Raw genomic sequence first — 17,257 nt, forward strand, 5'->3', positions numbered from 1 at the left:
TGTTTAGGTAAAATTCATAAGCTCTGCATTACTTCAGCCTTAGCATTCTCAGGTTTGGCTCCTACTGATGAGACCTCAATAAAGGTCGAAACCAGTATGGGTAGTGACCATTGCCTTGAATGCATAGCATCATACATCTCTGCAAGGGGATGTGCTTTACATTAAGGGAAAAATACTAAGGAAAGTGATCAGAGCTTAATCCACTTTTACCACAAGTTGCCTAGAGTGGCACTACCATGAGTTGCCTGGTGCAAACTTGACTTACATGTTTGTTTGCTCACTTGGGAATTAGGATTAAAAACCAAGTTTATATAAAATTACTTGGTATCTTGAATACATAAGATCTGATAATGTTGGAGTCTTGACAGATAACGTTAATTTTAACATTAATTAATTTTAAAATTGTCGATCAGAAGTTAGTAATGATGTAACTTTTTCATGTAGTTATGCATGATATGTTACAATGCAATATTATTATGTTACAATCTTATAATATTTCCATGCTGTTCACAATAATGTAGTCAGTTTCATTAAAAACATCTCTTGGCGATTTCCTGGTTAACTTTCATTTGTTTGGTGTTTTCAAGAAAGCATTACCCACACCTAAAGCTTTCTTCCTGTTGTTTCTTCCCAATGACATGTATTATAATTTTCCATTGATTGTATAATGTTCAAGAGTTAGATTCTTATAGAAATTGACAATTTGTTCTTCTGAATTAGCTGCAAGTAGGTGCATATATTTGTGTTACACTCAAATCAAACATCTCATTAATTTTCAGTCAAAGATTGTAAATTCTATGGGAGATTAATTTAAATTCAAGGGTGTGATTTTCCCATCTCTTGTGAACTATAATTCTATTTTCTCCTTGAATATAATCCATAATCTTTCCCAGCAGCATGTAAATATACTTACTTATTTCAGTTTTTTTTTTTCTTTTCCAGTTTTTAGAAAGTATGAATATATTCCAGTTTATTTTTCATAGGGTTTGTTTCCTACTGTGATTCTTCTATTTATTTCTTGTTTTATATATATACAGGGTGTTCGGGATAAATTTGACATATTTATAATTAATTATATTTTTCCGTAAGTTACATGTATTAACACACACTTCTCTTCATTTACAAGTTTGAACCCTTCTTCATTCATATACAAGATGTCAGAAAGGATGGATAGCTGGAACCCACCTGAATCATGGAAGAGAATAACTTGTATCATGATGATTCGTGCCCGCCATCAAAATAAGGATATTACGACTGCTGCCCAATGCTCCCTGAATACAGTAAAAACAATCAGGCATGAACTAGAGACTTGCAATGGTGACTACGAGGATGTAGCAAGAAGAAAGATCCCTAGCAGACGATCTGATTGCGTTCGTACAGCAGAATTCCTCGCAAATCTGCAGGAACAGGTGTTGAAGAACCCTGGCATTGGAATTCGGGCTTTGTTCGTGGAGTTGCTAACTGTAGTCAAGCCCTGGATAACAAGGGTAGCCAATGGTAGGCCGTATGTATGACAGCAGGATTCGGCCCCTTGCCACACCTCTGGGAAAAGTCAAAAATGGTTGTCTGAAAATTTCTACGACTTCACCAGTCCAAATGTTTGGCCTCCAAACTCCCCAGACCTTAACCCCATGGATTATTTTGTATGGGGCGCAGTTGAAAAAGACACCAATCGCACTTCCAGTAATACAAAAGCCCAGTTAATGGATAAAATTAAAACAGTTTTTGCGGCCCTTCCCAGGGAGACTGTAGCATCAGCTTGTTCGAGGTTCCGAAGCAGAATTGAAGCTGTGATCGATGCTAATGGTGGTTATTTTGAGTAAATCTTGTTGATAGTATTGTAATTAACTCTGCCTGTAATGTTTTTTTGTCAATTCATTAAATTTAATAGATACAAAGAAGATTTTCTTTTTCCTTACGAAACTGTCAAATTTATCCCGAACACCCTGTATATATATATATATATATATATATATATATATAAAAGGTATTTTGTGTGTGTTCGTGTGCGTGTATGTATAGTGCCTTATACATCTCTTCTTTTTCTTCTCTTCTTAAAATTTCGATATTGTAGTGTTCTTCACAAGTACATTATCAAGAAATGATATCCTGCCATGGAGATTTCTTAGAAGTCAATTCCATCATTAATCTGAAAAGTAGATATTCACAGATGTGTTTTGCATTATGGGAGATACTGAGATAGGAGTGTTGGTATCTTGCTCCACCTTTGCAAGGAGTTGCCGGTGTTGTACCACTTTACTCCAGTCTTGAAGATACTTTCAGGCGCAAACTTTGTTTGCACACACTTGGATAAAGGATTAAACTAAATTTATTATAGTCTGACCAAGTGAAAAATAAACTTTCAACATCTTTCTCTAAATCCAGAGTAATTTAATAAAAAGGTAGCACACCGTTTGGCAGCTCCTATAGGAGGAGATGACCTTGCTAATGGTTGTATAATGTTATTTTATACATTATAATAATTTTGTATCTTCTTATCGAATAATTGTCTCTTCAGTGGGAGCCAGGCCCAAGTGGAGACTCCATCTGCACTTGGGCCTGGCTCCCATTGAAGAGACCTCAATAAAAGGTTGAAACTAGTCTGGGTAGTGGCCCTTCCCTTAATGCATAACATTATTGATATCTGCAAGGAGATGTGTTTTGCATTATGGGAGATACTGAGATAGGAGTGTTGGTAGCTTGCTCCACCTTTGCAAGGAGTTGCTTGGTGTTGTACCACTTTACCCCAGTCCTAAAGATACTTTCAGGTGCAAACTTTGTTTGCACACACTTGGATAAAGGATTAAACTAAATTTACTATAGATATTCATATTTGAAGTAAAATGTGGTCTTAGGTGCTATGGGTTTCAGTCCTTGTCAACTTCTTTCTTTAAGAGAAGTATTTGATTAGTCTTTTATGCTAACCAAGCACCTTAGGATTTGGCTTTACTAGGTGAGGATAATACCTGGGAGAAAAAGCAGATTCTGAATGCATGAGATGAATGTATATGTATAGTAAATTGAAAAGACTGATCCCAGCACTTGAATACTCGAATATAGTTCTGGGAAGGAGGTAGAAGACAGAATAAAAAGACTAGGGAACCGGTCTATCTATAGGTAATATTACAGATAAATATTATATGAAGTAAGGCATGGGCCAGCATCAGGTACCCAGGTTCATTGTTCTTGTACTCATTAGAGTGAGTCCTTGAGGTATAGTCTATCAATGTGTTGATATGCCTCATTACATGGTTTTGTACTAAATTTGATTTTAAAAAAATATTAGAATTAAACAATTTAAAAAGTGCCTTAATATGTGATCATCTTTTCACTCAAGATTTTCAGATATGTTTTTCAATCATTATTCTCTTTTAATAATAAAATGCAATCACTAAACGTAAACATTTAATTTATAGCCTTATGTATTAGGTAACTGAGTTATCTCCTTGTGCATAAGTTTTATGCACAAACATGAAACTTAATCCTTTTTCTACTACCTCATCTGTTATTTCTCACAGAACCTCAGTTAACAGCCTCAACAACTGCTGTTCATCCTGGCTATCCAGATTACCTTCTGCATGATTCCTTTTGTAATAGAAGCCGTACATATGCAAATTGGAATATCTTGGAAACAAATTAGAAAGTGTCAGTAATTGCTAAATATTGGATTCTCACTAGAAACTACTCTAGCTAGTTTCTTTACCATGCTTCGTTACAGCCTTTTTTTCTTCTTATTCCTACTCAGAGATCAAAAAACTTACTGATAAGTTTTTTGATCTCTGAGTAGGAATTATAGACACGATAACACAAGAATATTTTAATATTTGTGAAATATTTCAGTCTGAAACTAACAGACTATCTTCAATGGCTACATAGGAACTTTTTTAACAAGGTGGAATACCAACAATTGATCATTCAAAAGTAGAACGAGCCGCATGATGTTACATTGCTAAGCATTAAAGAGAGGAAAAATTTCATCAGAGTGATGACTACATTATAGGTATTAATTCACAATTTCAATCTTAATTTATAAATAACATTAGACTAATGTGGGAATTGAAAGTCTCAATTAAAAAAAAATATTAATTAATGTGTTATCCTGATTAAACTTTCCCATATTTTTGATAAGGATATTCAGTCATTTAGATTCAAGTTAGGTCGTTGAAGTAAGTCCTCAGCACTCTCTTTGAATAGATGTTTAAATTTATAGTGACATCTGTGTAGAAGGCGAGTTTTGGACCAGAGGATGTTGTGGCTTGTCTCTATCCCGTGCTGAGCCAATCCAGACTTATCGGATTTGTTGTGCAGAATGTATGATTGATGTTCTTGAATTCTTTTTTCTATAAAGCGTCCTGTTTGTCCAAAGTAGGACATATTGCAGTTACAAGGAACTTGATACACAAGGAAGAGACATAGTTGAGCATTTATCTTCAGAAGAGGGGAAATAGGTGGCTATTTTATTAATAGGTATATAAGTGGCTGTTAAATCATATTTCTTCAGAATTCTTGAAATTGGTTCTGAAATCCCAGAAATATATGGTATTGGAACTCGACGTATTGATTCTTTGTTGTTCTGGATTGGATTGTAGGAATCGAACAGATGTTGTGTACTTTTTTCGGAGAAGCCATTTAATTTTATGTAATGTTTGATAGTTGAAAGTTCTTTCTGTAATTCATGAGGAGTTGAACAATTAGTTCTAGCTCGTTGAATTAAACATTTTATGATTCCTGTTTTTTGATAAGGATGATGAGCAGATTGTTTGATAATATAACGTCCAGTGAAAGTGGGTTTTCTGTAAACTGTTGTGGTTAGAATACTTGAAGGTGAATGGAGGAGATTGAAAAAGACAACAAGTTATCCTTTTTAGACATCCTCCTCATTCGTTCACCTTCAAGTATTCTAACAGTAAAAGTATAGTAGTCATCTCAAACTGGGCAATGAAATTCATCTACTACTTTAAAGACATTTATAAACAAACATCCATGCACATGGTGAGATTCAAACCAATTGCCTATTGGTTGGAAAGTGGATATGCTAGTCATGCAAATTACTTATTGTACCATTTAATGAATTCTTTCAGATATACCATAATAAAAATTATTTTAAAATAAGTTATTTCTTAATAACTTAGACCTCATTTTTAATCATGTCCTAATATGTAACCATTTCAGTTCCTTGTGCCTTCCACCAGAAAATAAAATGGACGTGGATTGTTGCCATGGTAAGTATATACATATTTTTATATTCTGCATAATGACAATGTATTATTCAAATTGGATTGAATTGGTTTAACCAGCCCTTTGTATATGCTACGCTACTTACTCTGTTGGACAGTTTTTGATGAACTTTTTTGTGTTTGGGATTTTCCATAGAATTGATCCACCTTTTTCATTTTAAGTAATTTTCTTTCCACAAAAGTTGTTGATATTTATTTCACTATTATAATTTTGCATCTTTTCTAACCTCTGTAGAAATTGATATTAATCTTAAGAATTGTTAAAAATGAGTTCTTATTTGTTCTCCATTTATTTTATTTTATTTATTTTTAAAAGAAAATAAATAATAACATTGAAAATATACTTTTTTTGCTTTAGTTCATTTACCTGCATGTAAATGTCTATACAGCTTTCGTCAAATAATGAAGCATTAAATAAGACTTAATAATTTTTAATAGCATTTTACTCAACTCTCACTTAAGCATGTACATTTTGAATACTCCATTTGCTTATTTCCATGAAATGATAATAAACAATCAAATGTATTTTTAATCATGGTTTGGTGTTTTCACTGAATTTATCTATCTTTTAAGTCATTTTCTTTTTGCAGAAAGTTGTTGATATTTATTTCAGTGTTGTAATTTGCATGTTTCCAAATCTCTATAAATAATAGAAGAAAAAAAAATTTACCTGCACCTAAATGTCTGTACAGCTTTCGTCAAATAATGAAGCATTAAATAAGACTTAATAATTTATAATAGCATTTTACTCAACTCTCACTTAAGCATGTACATTTTGAATATGCCATTTGCTTATTTCCATCAAATGGTAATAAACAATCAAATGTATTTTTAACCATGGTTTGGTGTTTTCACTGAATTTATCTTTTAAGTCATTTTCTTTTTGCAGAAAGTTGTTGATATTTATTTCAGTGCTGTAATTTGCATGTTCTTCATAAATATTAGAAGGAAAAAAAAAATTCGGAGACTACTAATTCACAGTTGTCAGCTCTTGCAAAAAATTTTAATTTTATTTCATTATATTTTATTTCATAAAAACATTTTATTTCTTGTGGCTGTGATTGATTGGGGTAGTTGATGTTTCTGCCTCTGTTTTACTTTATAAGGTGGACTTCGTTTACATTTTCAAATTTCATCCATACGTACTGAATGTCACAGTTCACATGTTATCTTTGATTTGTCAATTACACACTTGATTTTGCTCAGTAAACCTCTTGTGTATTATTTATTTTTATTTTAATTGCTGAATCGGTAATGGTTCATCTTGTTTTGTGTCTGTGTGTGAGAACATGTATGTCATTTTTTTTTTCTCCTGAAATGCTATGTAATGAAAAATTAAACTAATGAAAAAAAAAAAAGATTTTATTTATGTATGGAGAAAGTTCTAAAAGCAAACTACTCTCATCAAAGAAATCACATAACCTTCACCATAAGACAAAAGTTATAGAGAATGAAGATATATAGATATATACAGCATATAATTATATATGCTGTATTTTGTATTTAAACTTTTTGATAACCTGTCAGAAATTCACTGACTAAATTACAGCCTTACAGCTAGATAGCTTGGACACAATGCCATAATCCTGAATTATCCAACCACAGTGGGACAGTAATTTGCCAGTCAGATAATTTTGAAGGGTGGGATAACTGAAAGTAAAATTACATAGTGCTACCTAAGGTGAGCCTAAAAATGAATTTCAATTAACAGAACTTTGAATGCATTAGATCTGTTAATTGAAATTCGTTCATTTGAAAGTTGAATAATTGAAAGATACAGCAATTCTGACCGTTGCTCCAAAGCAAAAAAGAGAATATGATACTGGCCAGGAGAATGTACACACTTTACATATAAATATACTATAGGCATATGGCTAAGGCATTAAATATGAAAAATGTAGATTGTTTGGGAGTGGGAGAAGTTGGTAGATTAACTGTTATTTGAAGAGGCTAAATCATATACTAAAATAAAGGAACACAAAAACACCAATAATAGCCATTGATTTTTTACCTTCTTGGGCCTTTCTTCTCCATTTTCTTCCAATTTTCTTAATCATTGGGTCTTCCCACCTTAAGGCTGGTCTTCCAGGTTTACTTTTGGTATCTCTCAGATGCCAGTTTGTAACTCTGACTGTCCATCTATTGTCTCTCATTCTGGCGAGATGTCTTGCCCATCTTCTTTTGCTGTTGTAGATTGTTTTTATTATATCTGTGAGTCCAGTTTCTTCCTGATTTCTGTGTCTTACATGGTCTATTTTGTTTATATTGCATATTCTTCTTTCTATTGCACGTTGAGTTGTTATTAAGCTTTGTTCTTCTTTTAAAGTTGTGTTCCATGTTTCACTGCCATAAGTTAATGCTGGTAAGATGTGACTATTGAAAAGATGGGCTCTTATGTCTATATCTATGTTTTGGTTGGTAATTGTTGATTTTATTTTGTTGAAGGCTATCCAAGCAGCTCTTTTTCTCCTTGCTATTTCATTTGATATATCTATTCATTTTTATGGACTGGCCGTGGTAGATGTATTCTTCAACTTTTTCGATGGTGTGAGATTCTAGAGTGATTGTATGATCTTTACAGTATTTGTTTTTCATCCATCTTGTTTTGTCAGGGTGTATTTCCAATCCAATTTTTCGGCAGTTTTGGCTTATGTTATTCAGCATTGATTCTAAGAGTTTGGGTGAGTGAGATATTAATACCACATCATCAGTAAATAATAGGATATTTAATATTTCACCATCAATGTTTATTCCATCTTTCATGTCAATTTTTCGAATGATGCTGTCCAGAGTAGATGTGAAGAGATTAGGTGATAAGACATCACCCTGATGTATTCCTCTACTTAAGTTAATTTTAATCGGGTGATTGAAAAGGGTGATTTTTGTTATGCTTTCTTTGTAGATATCTTTTATGAGTTGGATGTATGCTTTTTCTATGCCTTGTTCTATTAAAGCTTGGAATACTGCGTTATGCTCAACAGCGTCAAATGCCTTTTTAAAATCTTGATAGCCATTGATACAACTTGGTAAAATAAAATTGGATTAAAATTGAAAGATCTATGTCATGAGATAGATAGAAATAATTTCTCTAAAGGGCCAAAATGACTTTAAAAAAATTAGGAGTTTTTCATAGATGCCAGACTGGTATATAATAAGTGTCAGGTTAACTGTCATTTTGGATAAAAATATGATCTATGTTTTATTTATTCACTCGTTTGATTTTTCATTAATTATTGATTCTTAATAAATTCTTAATTGTTCATTCATCTATTATTAATGCTTATATACTAAACTTAAATTCACATGTACAGCAAATATAAAACGGTTATTGTCCGAAGAATTTAATAACGCATTTAGCAGACTAGTTTCACCAACTTGACTGTTTGCTTCATCTGGGCATACGAAGCCAATATTCAAGTTGGCGAAACTAGTCAGCTAAATGTGTTATCAAATTCTTCAGCCAATATATTGCAGTCTAATTTTATTATTATTGAATTAAAGTCGGTGGTCGAAAAAAATAGAATTATCATAAAATGGTTATTTTGATAAGATTATTTTTATTACTTTATAAAATGAATATTATTTCAGATTTTATTGTATTATTCAGGTACCGTATTTTTATTTTAATATTAAAATTGTTTTCACTTATCTGTTTTGTCATCTTTCAGTGTCATCTTGTGAGTAAATCAGTCTCCATGTTATGTTGGCTTTATTCTGAGGAGTATGGCTCCATGCCTTAATCCCTGCTTATAATCAGAGGATTTGGTTGCCATAGACTGAATGAACTTTACTGAATTTAGCATACACTCAGATCATGTCTCTCAAGATTTAGCCTTATGGGTTTTCTTGGCCTATTACTTATTCTCTTTTTTAGGCTCACTAGTTTTTTTATACATATAGTTTTCATTGCTGATGATATCTGTTGCTGTTTACCTCCTGATGTAAAAAAAAAAAAGTCTCCATCACTGATGCAGTAGTGTGGTTATGAACACTGCCCTGCTGGAGTTGGCTCATGCAAACAGATCGTTAAATTTTCATGAATCAACCAATGTTTATAAACTGTACAGCAGCACATACTTCAATCTACAGTGGCTAGCCGCATTTGTGCAATAAGCTTGTATGGGGGTGATAGAGAAAATACAGCCAAGATGTGCTTATTTCAGCACCATTTTGTGCTTCCTTTCTCTTGATTCCTTATCTATGAGGCCACATCTGTAGGGATTGGAAACCCTTAGCAGTTTTACAAGAATATTTTTTTTCCACAAACATCTGCTTAATTTTTCTTGGGCCACTTCTTAATGTTTTACCTCTTTTTGTTTGCAATTTCAAGTCAGTTGTTAAAAATTTACCAGCACGCCACACCTGACATTCCGCACGTGCAGTGGGATGTCAAGCTACAACTTCAGCATTCTTGCAGAATATATGCAGAGTATTGGTACATGATTACATTAAGAGATTTCATTCATAAATAGTAGTCTATGGATAAGTTCGTAGTTTGAATTATATATAAATTGATCTCAATGTAAAAATAATTCACAAACAATTAAGATTTGTCACTGAATTTATATTTATATTTAAAATTTATTTAGTGGTAGAAAATAATACTAAATATGAAACCATATGGCTTTCAGCCAAACTCATATCTAATGAAAGATTAAAATACTACATACACAGATGTCAATGCTGGTGGTTGCATAACTACCAGTGCTAACATGAAATCCTGCAACATCGAAAAAAGATGCCAAGTTGAAGTACTTGGCACCTCCACAGTTTATGCACTGTGGGTGAAAGGAAATTAAGTTTTAAGTTTTTAAGGTATGTAGTTAAATTTTTACATTGGTTATACATGACTTTAAATTTTTCAAGTAATAACAATGTATTAAAATATTAATTAAAAAATGTTAATTAATACCTTCCAATAGGCAATTTGGCAATGTCACATTGCCATCTTCTAGGAACATAAAACTGATATGTGCACGCAGACACTAACAACACACAAATAAGGCAACTTGGGTTGGTTTTAGAGTCCTAAAGGTGCCCCCCCCCCCTCCAGCAGGCTAAATTGGGTTGTCTTGGCTGATGTTCTTAGGATGCAAGCTTTCCAAATTTGGGGTAGTCTAATGCACCCAAATTTCTTGAGGTTTGGGAAGTTTTTTCGAGCTGTGGCTGATTCCAGAAATAATCCTTCATATTTATATCGGTGTGGTAAAGTGGCTTTCTTCCAGTGTGGTGGGTATCTAGAGTATGGTCAGCAAGTCCTGAGTGGCTGTATTGGTGAAACTGGATGTAGTTTCTGTGTTCAGATATTCTGATATTAACTGTCCTGCCTGTTTGGCCGTTGTAGGACAGTTTACAGCTGCAAGGAACCTGGTATATTCCAGGTAGTTCTAGGGGAAGTGGCTGGTCTTTGGTGGAGCAGATAAAGGATGCCAATTTCTTATATGGTTTGTAACAGGTAGTCAGGTCATATTTTTTTTAGGATTTTTGTTAGCTTTTGTTAGCTTTTCAGACATGCCCTGGATATAAGGAATGGTGATAGATTTAGTGTAATCTCTGTTATGAAGAGGAGGGGGGGGGATGTGATTAACTTGTTTTAATATTTTTTTGGATTTTTTTTTGGGAGGGGGTCTAAGAAGGTGTTAAGGATATGGTTTAGTTCAGTAGTGAGGGCATTGTTATCTGAACAGATTAATTTAGCCATTTTATATAAATATTTTATAATCTCATATTGTTGTGGGGTGGGGGGTGATTGCTAGTGAATGTATCTACCTGTATGGGTTGGTTTTCTGTAAACAGAGAAAGCCAGGGATCCATCAGGCTGGCATGTAATCAGAGTGTCTAGAAAAGGGGAGACTGTTGTTGTTTTCCTTTTCCAAGGTGAACTGGATTCTGGGGTGTTGATTGTTTAAGTGCATTAAGAAGTTGTGGAGTATATCTAAGCCATTTGGGCAAATAGCAAACACATCATCCATGTAGCGTAGCCAGACAGTGGGATTTTGTGGGGCTGAAAGTAAGGCTTTCTCTTCAAAAGTCTCCATAAAGAAGTTTGTCAGGGGTGGAAAGAATGGAGAACCCATGGCTGTCACCCTCTATCTGTTTGTAGAATTTTCCTTGCCAAATGAAATAGCCTGAGTTCATGATGAACTGAAATATCACGAGGATCGAGTGGGACATTTGTGAATAAGGAGAAGACTTCAAAAGTGACCATTATGTCAGTGTGTTGGAGTGAGAGGGTTTTCTATACTGGCTTTAAAGTGGGCCGAGTTTTTTTGTGTGCGATGGTGATAATAATAACTAATAATTAAGGAATTGACAGCGTACACTAGAAATATAAATTAAATAAACTTTAATATATACTTTCCGATATTTCGGCAAACGTCACGTTGCCATCTTCTTTGGAACTTATTACAAAGACAAGTGCACACAAGTACTACATAACAGCAAATGAGAACCGAAGCTAGGAAGCTAACAATTTCCTAAAGTCCTGATGGTGCCCCCTGGCAGACTATATTGGTAGTTCTTGGCCTTTGGGCTGAAGTTCTTCTGATAAATGTTTCCCAAATTTGGGGCAGTCTCATGCATCCAAATTTGTTGAGGTTTGGCATGTTCCTGAGGGCTGAGGCTGATTCCATGAATAGTCTTTCATATTTGAACTTGCTGCGGTGTATTACTGTAGCTTTCTTCCATCTTATTCTGTGGCGAGTATCCAGAACGTGGTCTGCAAGCCCAGAGTGGCTGTACTTGTGAAATCGGATGTAATCCTTGTGTTCTGAGATTTTGATATTTGCTGTCCTGCCTGTTTGGCCATAGTAGGACAGTTTACAGCTGCAAGGGACCTGGTATACACCAGGTAGGTCAAGGGGAAGTGGTTGGTCTTTAGTGGAGCGGATAAGGGATGCCAATTTTCTATGTGGTCTGTAACAGGTGGTCAAGTCATGTTTTTTTAAAATTTTGTTGATTTTTTCCAAGGTGCCTCAGATGTAGGGAATGGTGATAGATTTAGAGTAATCTTTTTTTGTGAAGGGAAGGGGATGGTGGGTTGTGGATAACTCGGTTAAGTATTTTTTGGATTCTTTTTTTTTGGGGGGGGGGGGGTAGCCATTGGCTGAGAAAGTGTCACAGATGTGATTTAGTTCAGTGGTTAGGGCTTGATCATTTGAACAGATTATTTTTGCCCTGTTGAATAGTGTCTTAATAACTCCATATTGTTGTGAGGGGGGGGGGGTGATGGGATTGTTGGTGAATGTATCTGCCTGTATGGGTGGGTTTTCTATAAACTGAGAAAACCAAGGTTCCATCAGGTTGGCAGGTGACTAGTGTGTCTAGGAAGTGGAGGTTATTGTTTTCCTCTTTTTTCAGGGTGAACTTGATTCTAGGGTGTTGGTTGTTTAAGTGTGTTAGGAAGGAGAGGAGTGAATCTGGGCCATGTGGCCAAATAGCGAACACATCATCAACGTAGTGAAGCCATATGGTAGGTTTTTGTGGGGCTGAGTTTAAGGCTTTCTCTTCAAAAGTCTCCATAAAGAAGTTAGCCAAGGGTGGGGAAAGTGGTGAACCCATGGCTGTCCCCTCTATCTGTTTGTAGAATTTTTCCTACCAAACGAAATATCCTGAGTTCATTGCAAACTGAAATAGGGCTGAGATATCGGTAGGAAATTTTGCTAGGATTAGCTCTAAGGTTTCTTTGAGGGGGACGTTCGTGAATAAGGAGGAGACGTCAAAACTGACCATTATGTCATTATGTTGGAGTGTAAGGTTTTCTATACTGGCTTTGAAGTGGACTGAGTTTTTTATGTGTGATGGTGTGTTGCCAGTATAGTGTGAGAGCGCTTTGGCTAAATGCTTGGCTAGTTTGTAAGTGGGGGGGAATCAATGCCACCTGAACTAAATCACATCCGTGACACTTTCTCAGCCAATGGCTACCCCCCCCCCCCCCCAAAAAAAAAGAATCCAAAAAATACTTAACCCAGTTATCCACAACCCACCATCCCCTCCCCTTCACAAAAAAGATTACTCTAAATCCATCACCATTCCCTACATCCGAGGCACCTCGGAAAAAATCAACAAAATTTTAAAAAAACATGACTTGACCACCTGTTACAGACCACATAGGAAATTGGCATCTCTTATCCGCTCCACTAAAGACCAACCACTTCCCCTAGACCTACCTGGTGTATACCAGGTCCCTTGCAGCTGTAAACTGTCCTACTTTGGCCAAACAGGCAGGACAGCAAATATCAGAATCCCAAAACACAAGTATTACATCCGATTTCACAAGTACAGCCACTCTGGGCTTGCAGACCACGCTCTGGATACTCGCCACAGAATAAGATGGAAGAAAGCTACAGTAATACACTGCAGCAAGTTCAAATATGAAAGACTATTCATGGAATCAGCCTCAGTCCTTAGGAACATGCCAAACCTCAACAAATTTGGATGCATGAGACTGCCCCAAATTCGGGAAACATTTATCAGAAGAACTTCAGCCCAAAGGCTAAGAACTACCAATATAGCCCGCCAGGGGGCACATCAGGACTTTAGGAAATTGTTAGCTTCCTAGCTTCGGTTCTCATTTGCTGTTATGTAGTACTTGTGTGCACTTGTCTTTGTAATAAGTTCCCAAGAAGATGGTAATGTGACGTTTGCCGAAATATCGCAAAGTATATATTAAACTTTATTTAATTTATATTTCTAATGTTGCTGTCAATTCCTTAATTATTAGTTATCATGTACAACCAGAGTATAAGCCTCTCAACAAGAAGAATGTGTGCGATGGTGTGTTGCCAGTATAATGTGCAAACACTTTGGCTAACTGTTTGGCTAAGTTTTATGTGGGGTAATCAGTGCCATTCACAATGGGACATAATGGCACATTCTGCTTATGGATTTTTGGTAGTCCATATATTCGGGGGGGGGGGGGGTCCTAGAGGTGATAGGTTTTAGTTTGATAATCACTTCCACAGGCCAAGAAGTTGCTTCTTAAGGAGCTTTTGGAGTGTTCTGATTTAGGAGTTGGTGGGATCATATTCAATCGGGAGGTAGGTAGACTAATCTCACAGTAAAGAAAGCTTACCCATGTAGTCAGTTTCTTTGAGAACCACAGTGGCATTTCCCTGATCCACTTTGGTGATTATTATTTTGCTGTTGTTCTTTCTTTCTTGTAGAACTTTTAATTCTTCTTTAGATAGGTTGGTTTTTGGTGGTTTAGTTTTGGTAAGAACATCGGCTATATCCAGTCTGATATTGTTTGCAACATGGATGGGAAGGTTGCAGATACCACATTCTACCTGTATCATTATTTCTTCAGAAGGTATGTTTTTCGGTTCTAAGGCGAAGTCGTGGCCACATGCGAGTGCGCTGAGTGCTTCAGGGTTGATTCCCTCCACATACAAATTAGCCACTCATTTAGCCAAAGTGCTCACACATTATACTGGTATCACACACAAAAAAAACTCAGCCCACTTTAAAGCCAGTATAAAAAACCTCTCATTCCAACACACTGACATTACGGTCAGTTTTGATGTCTCCTCCTTATTCACAAATGTCTCCCATTTACCCTACTCTAGCTAATTACTTTATGGAACATTTTGAACAAAATATTCTCAGCTTTTTCTTTACCTAAACCATTGATCATCACCAAATTCCTGCCATGTACCTCAAGGGGGAGTGTACAGGATATGATAGTATTACATGAAAAATTTACATCATTACTAACTTCCTGTCTACAATTTTCCTCCAAATCAGTCTGTTAAATGTGAAGACTCCAATATTATCAGGTCTTATATTTCTCTCTTCTAAGGCACTTTGTACCGTATCAATTCACCTATATCTTGGTCTTCCTCTGGGTATTTTTCCTACCTAACTGGCAGAGAACATTTGTTTTGCTAATCTTTCCTTGCCCATTCTGTTTAAGTGACCATACCATCTGAGATTAGCTCTGCTAGTGCATTCCTGGATGCTGACAAAGTCAAGTTCTTTCCTAATATCCTCATTTTTAATATGATATTGCCATTGATGCCATCAGTTCATGCCTCTAATCTTTCTCAGGATTCTCATATCTGCTGTTTCTAGTCTTTGGTCAAATGTTTTACTTCTGACCCAGTTCTCAGACCCATAAGTTAAAACTGGTTTGAACAATGTCTTGTATATAGCTAATTTAGTGTTCCGACTAATTTCTCTCTTATTCCATATGAATTTATTCAATTGACTTCCTACCATACCAGCTTCGTTGATTCTGTTGTCTATTTCTATATTTAATTTACCATCTTCACTAAAAATCGTGCCTAAGTAGCTGAAATGTTTTACTTGTTCCACAGGTTCTCCATTCGCAACACAGTTGACATTTTCAACTATTCTGCCTATTTTCATTGTCTTTGTCTTTTTAATGCTGACCTTCATACCATATCTATTACAACAGTTATTCAATTTAGTCAGAGAATCTTGCAGACTTGTAGTGGATTTATTTAGAAGTATAACATTGTCCGCATAAAGCAGAGAGCTGACATTAACATATCCAATTTTGATATCATGTTTAATACCACTCTCCAATTGTACATTATCCCCTCAACAGAGGGGATAATGTACATCCTTGTCTCACACCAGATTTAACATTAATTCTAACTTTGATTCTAACTGCTGATTTACAACTCAAAGACTAAGTATTGCTTGATATAATATCCCATTGACACCATATAACTGTAATGTATTGAATAGCTTCCCTCTTGGCACCTTGTCATATGCTTTTTACAGATCGACAAAACTTAAATACAGATCTTTGTTATATTTCCATGATTTCTCAACTATTTGTCATAAAGTGAAGAACTGATCCTGACAATCTCTATTTGGCCTGAATCCAGCTTGTTCTTCACCAAGCTTTTCTTCTGCAATTCTTCTCAACTGTTTCTCAAATATACTTGCATAAATTCAAACAGGAATACTGAGTAGGGAAATACATCTGTAATTCTCACATTCAGTTTTATTTCCTTTTTTATATATGGGTACTATGAGAGCTATACTCCAATCATTGGGATTTCTGTCCAGGCCTGAACTATGCAGAGGAGCCACTGTAAGACTTTTATACCACCATACTTCAGCATTTCTGGTCGAATATCATCGACTCCTGCTGCCTTTCCACATTTCAAGCCTTTGATGGCTTTTTCTACTTCAAGTATCGATATGTATTCCTGACTATATGCCTGTTAAGTGTATTTTACCACTGTGCTATCACTGCTAAATTTCATTTAGCAATTTTTCGAAGTAATTACTCCATACTTCAAGGATATCCTTTTCTCCCATTTTCATGTCACCTTTATCATCTCTATCTCCTTTTACAGCACTCTTTCCTCCATTTCTAAACTTCTTCAACAACCTCCAGAATATTTTTCCACCTTCTTGATATTTATTTTCCATGTTCTTGACAGAGTCCTCCCATGACTTGTTTGGCTAGTTTTACACAGTGTTTCGCTTTCTTACGTTTGTCTCTGTATTCTGTAACAGCACAAGCTGACTTATTTGTCAGGAACTTTTGATATACTTTCTTCTTTTCCTTCACTGCCTCTTTAACTTCCTGTGCCACCATGGAGTTCTGATTTTTCTATCCTAGCAGACAACACTCACCACATGCCTCTTCGCTGAATCAATCAGGGTTTTCTTCAAGGTTTGCCGCTGAATTTCCAAGGTTTGGTTCCTGTTCTCGAACTCTTTCATTTTTTCTTCAGTAATCCTGTGCCACCATGGAGTTCTGATTTTTCTATCCTAGCAGACAACACTCACCACATGCCTCTTCGCTGAATCAATCAGGGTTTTCTTCAAGGTTTGCCGCTGAATTTCCAAGGTTTGGTTCCTGTTCTCAAACTCTTTCATTTTTTCTTCAGTAATCTTTGTGTATTTTAGTCTACAGTTCACATCTGTGAGCTGCTCAACTTTTATTCGCTTTAAAACTTTCTTACATGTTATTCTTTTCAATATGAAATTCAGTTTTATCCTGCTCAAAACTAAATAGTGATCACTTCCAATTTCAA

At 35.4% G+C, this 17,257-nt stretch overlaps 1 protein-coding gene across 4 annotated transcripts in view; it reads left to right on the forward strand.

Annotated features, from left to right (window-relative positions):
* Window positions 1–17,257, forward strand: part of LOC150099984 (tubulin monoglutamylase TTLL4-like) — a 548,120-nt gene that overhangs the window by 86,514 nt on the left and 444,349 nt on the right. For all 4 annotated transcript variants that reach the window (XM_090402675.1, XM_090402676.1, XM_090402677.1 and 1 more), the window contains exon 3: window positions 5,173–5,222. In XM_090402675.1, the coding sequence (XP_090258801.1) occupies window positions 5,173–5,222 (50 nt within the window). The remainder of the gene's footprint in view (window positions 1–5,172; window positions 5,223–17,257) is intronic.

Source organism: Typopeltis vanoorti, chromosome 13 (genome assembly GCF_054136105.1).
Source record: "Typopeltis vanoorti isolate ZY-2024b chromosome 13, IOZ_Tvanoo_1.0, whole genome shotgun sequence".
In the NCBI taxonomy this organism is placed as follows: Eukaryota; Metazoa; Arthropoda; class Arachnida; order Uropygi; family Thelyphonidae; genus Typopeltis; species Typopeltis vanoorti.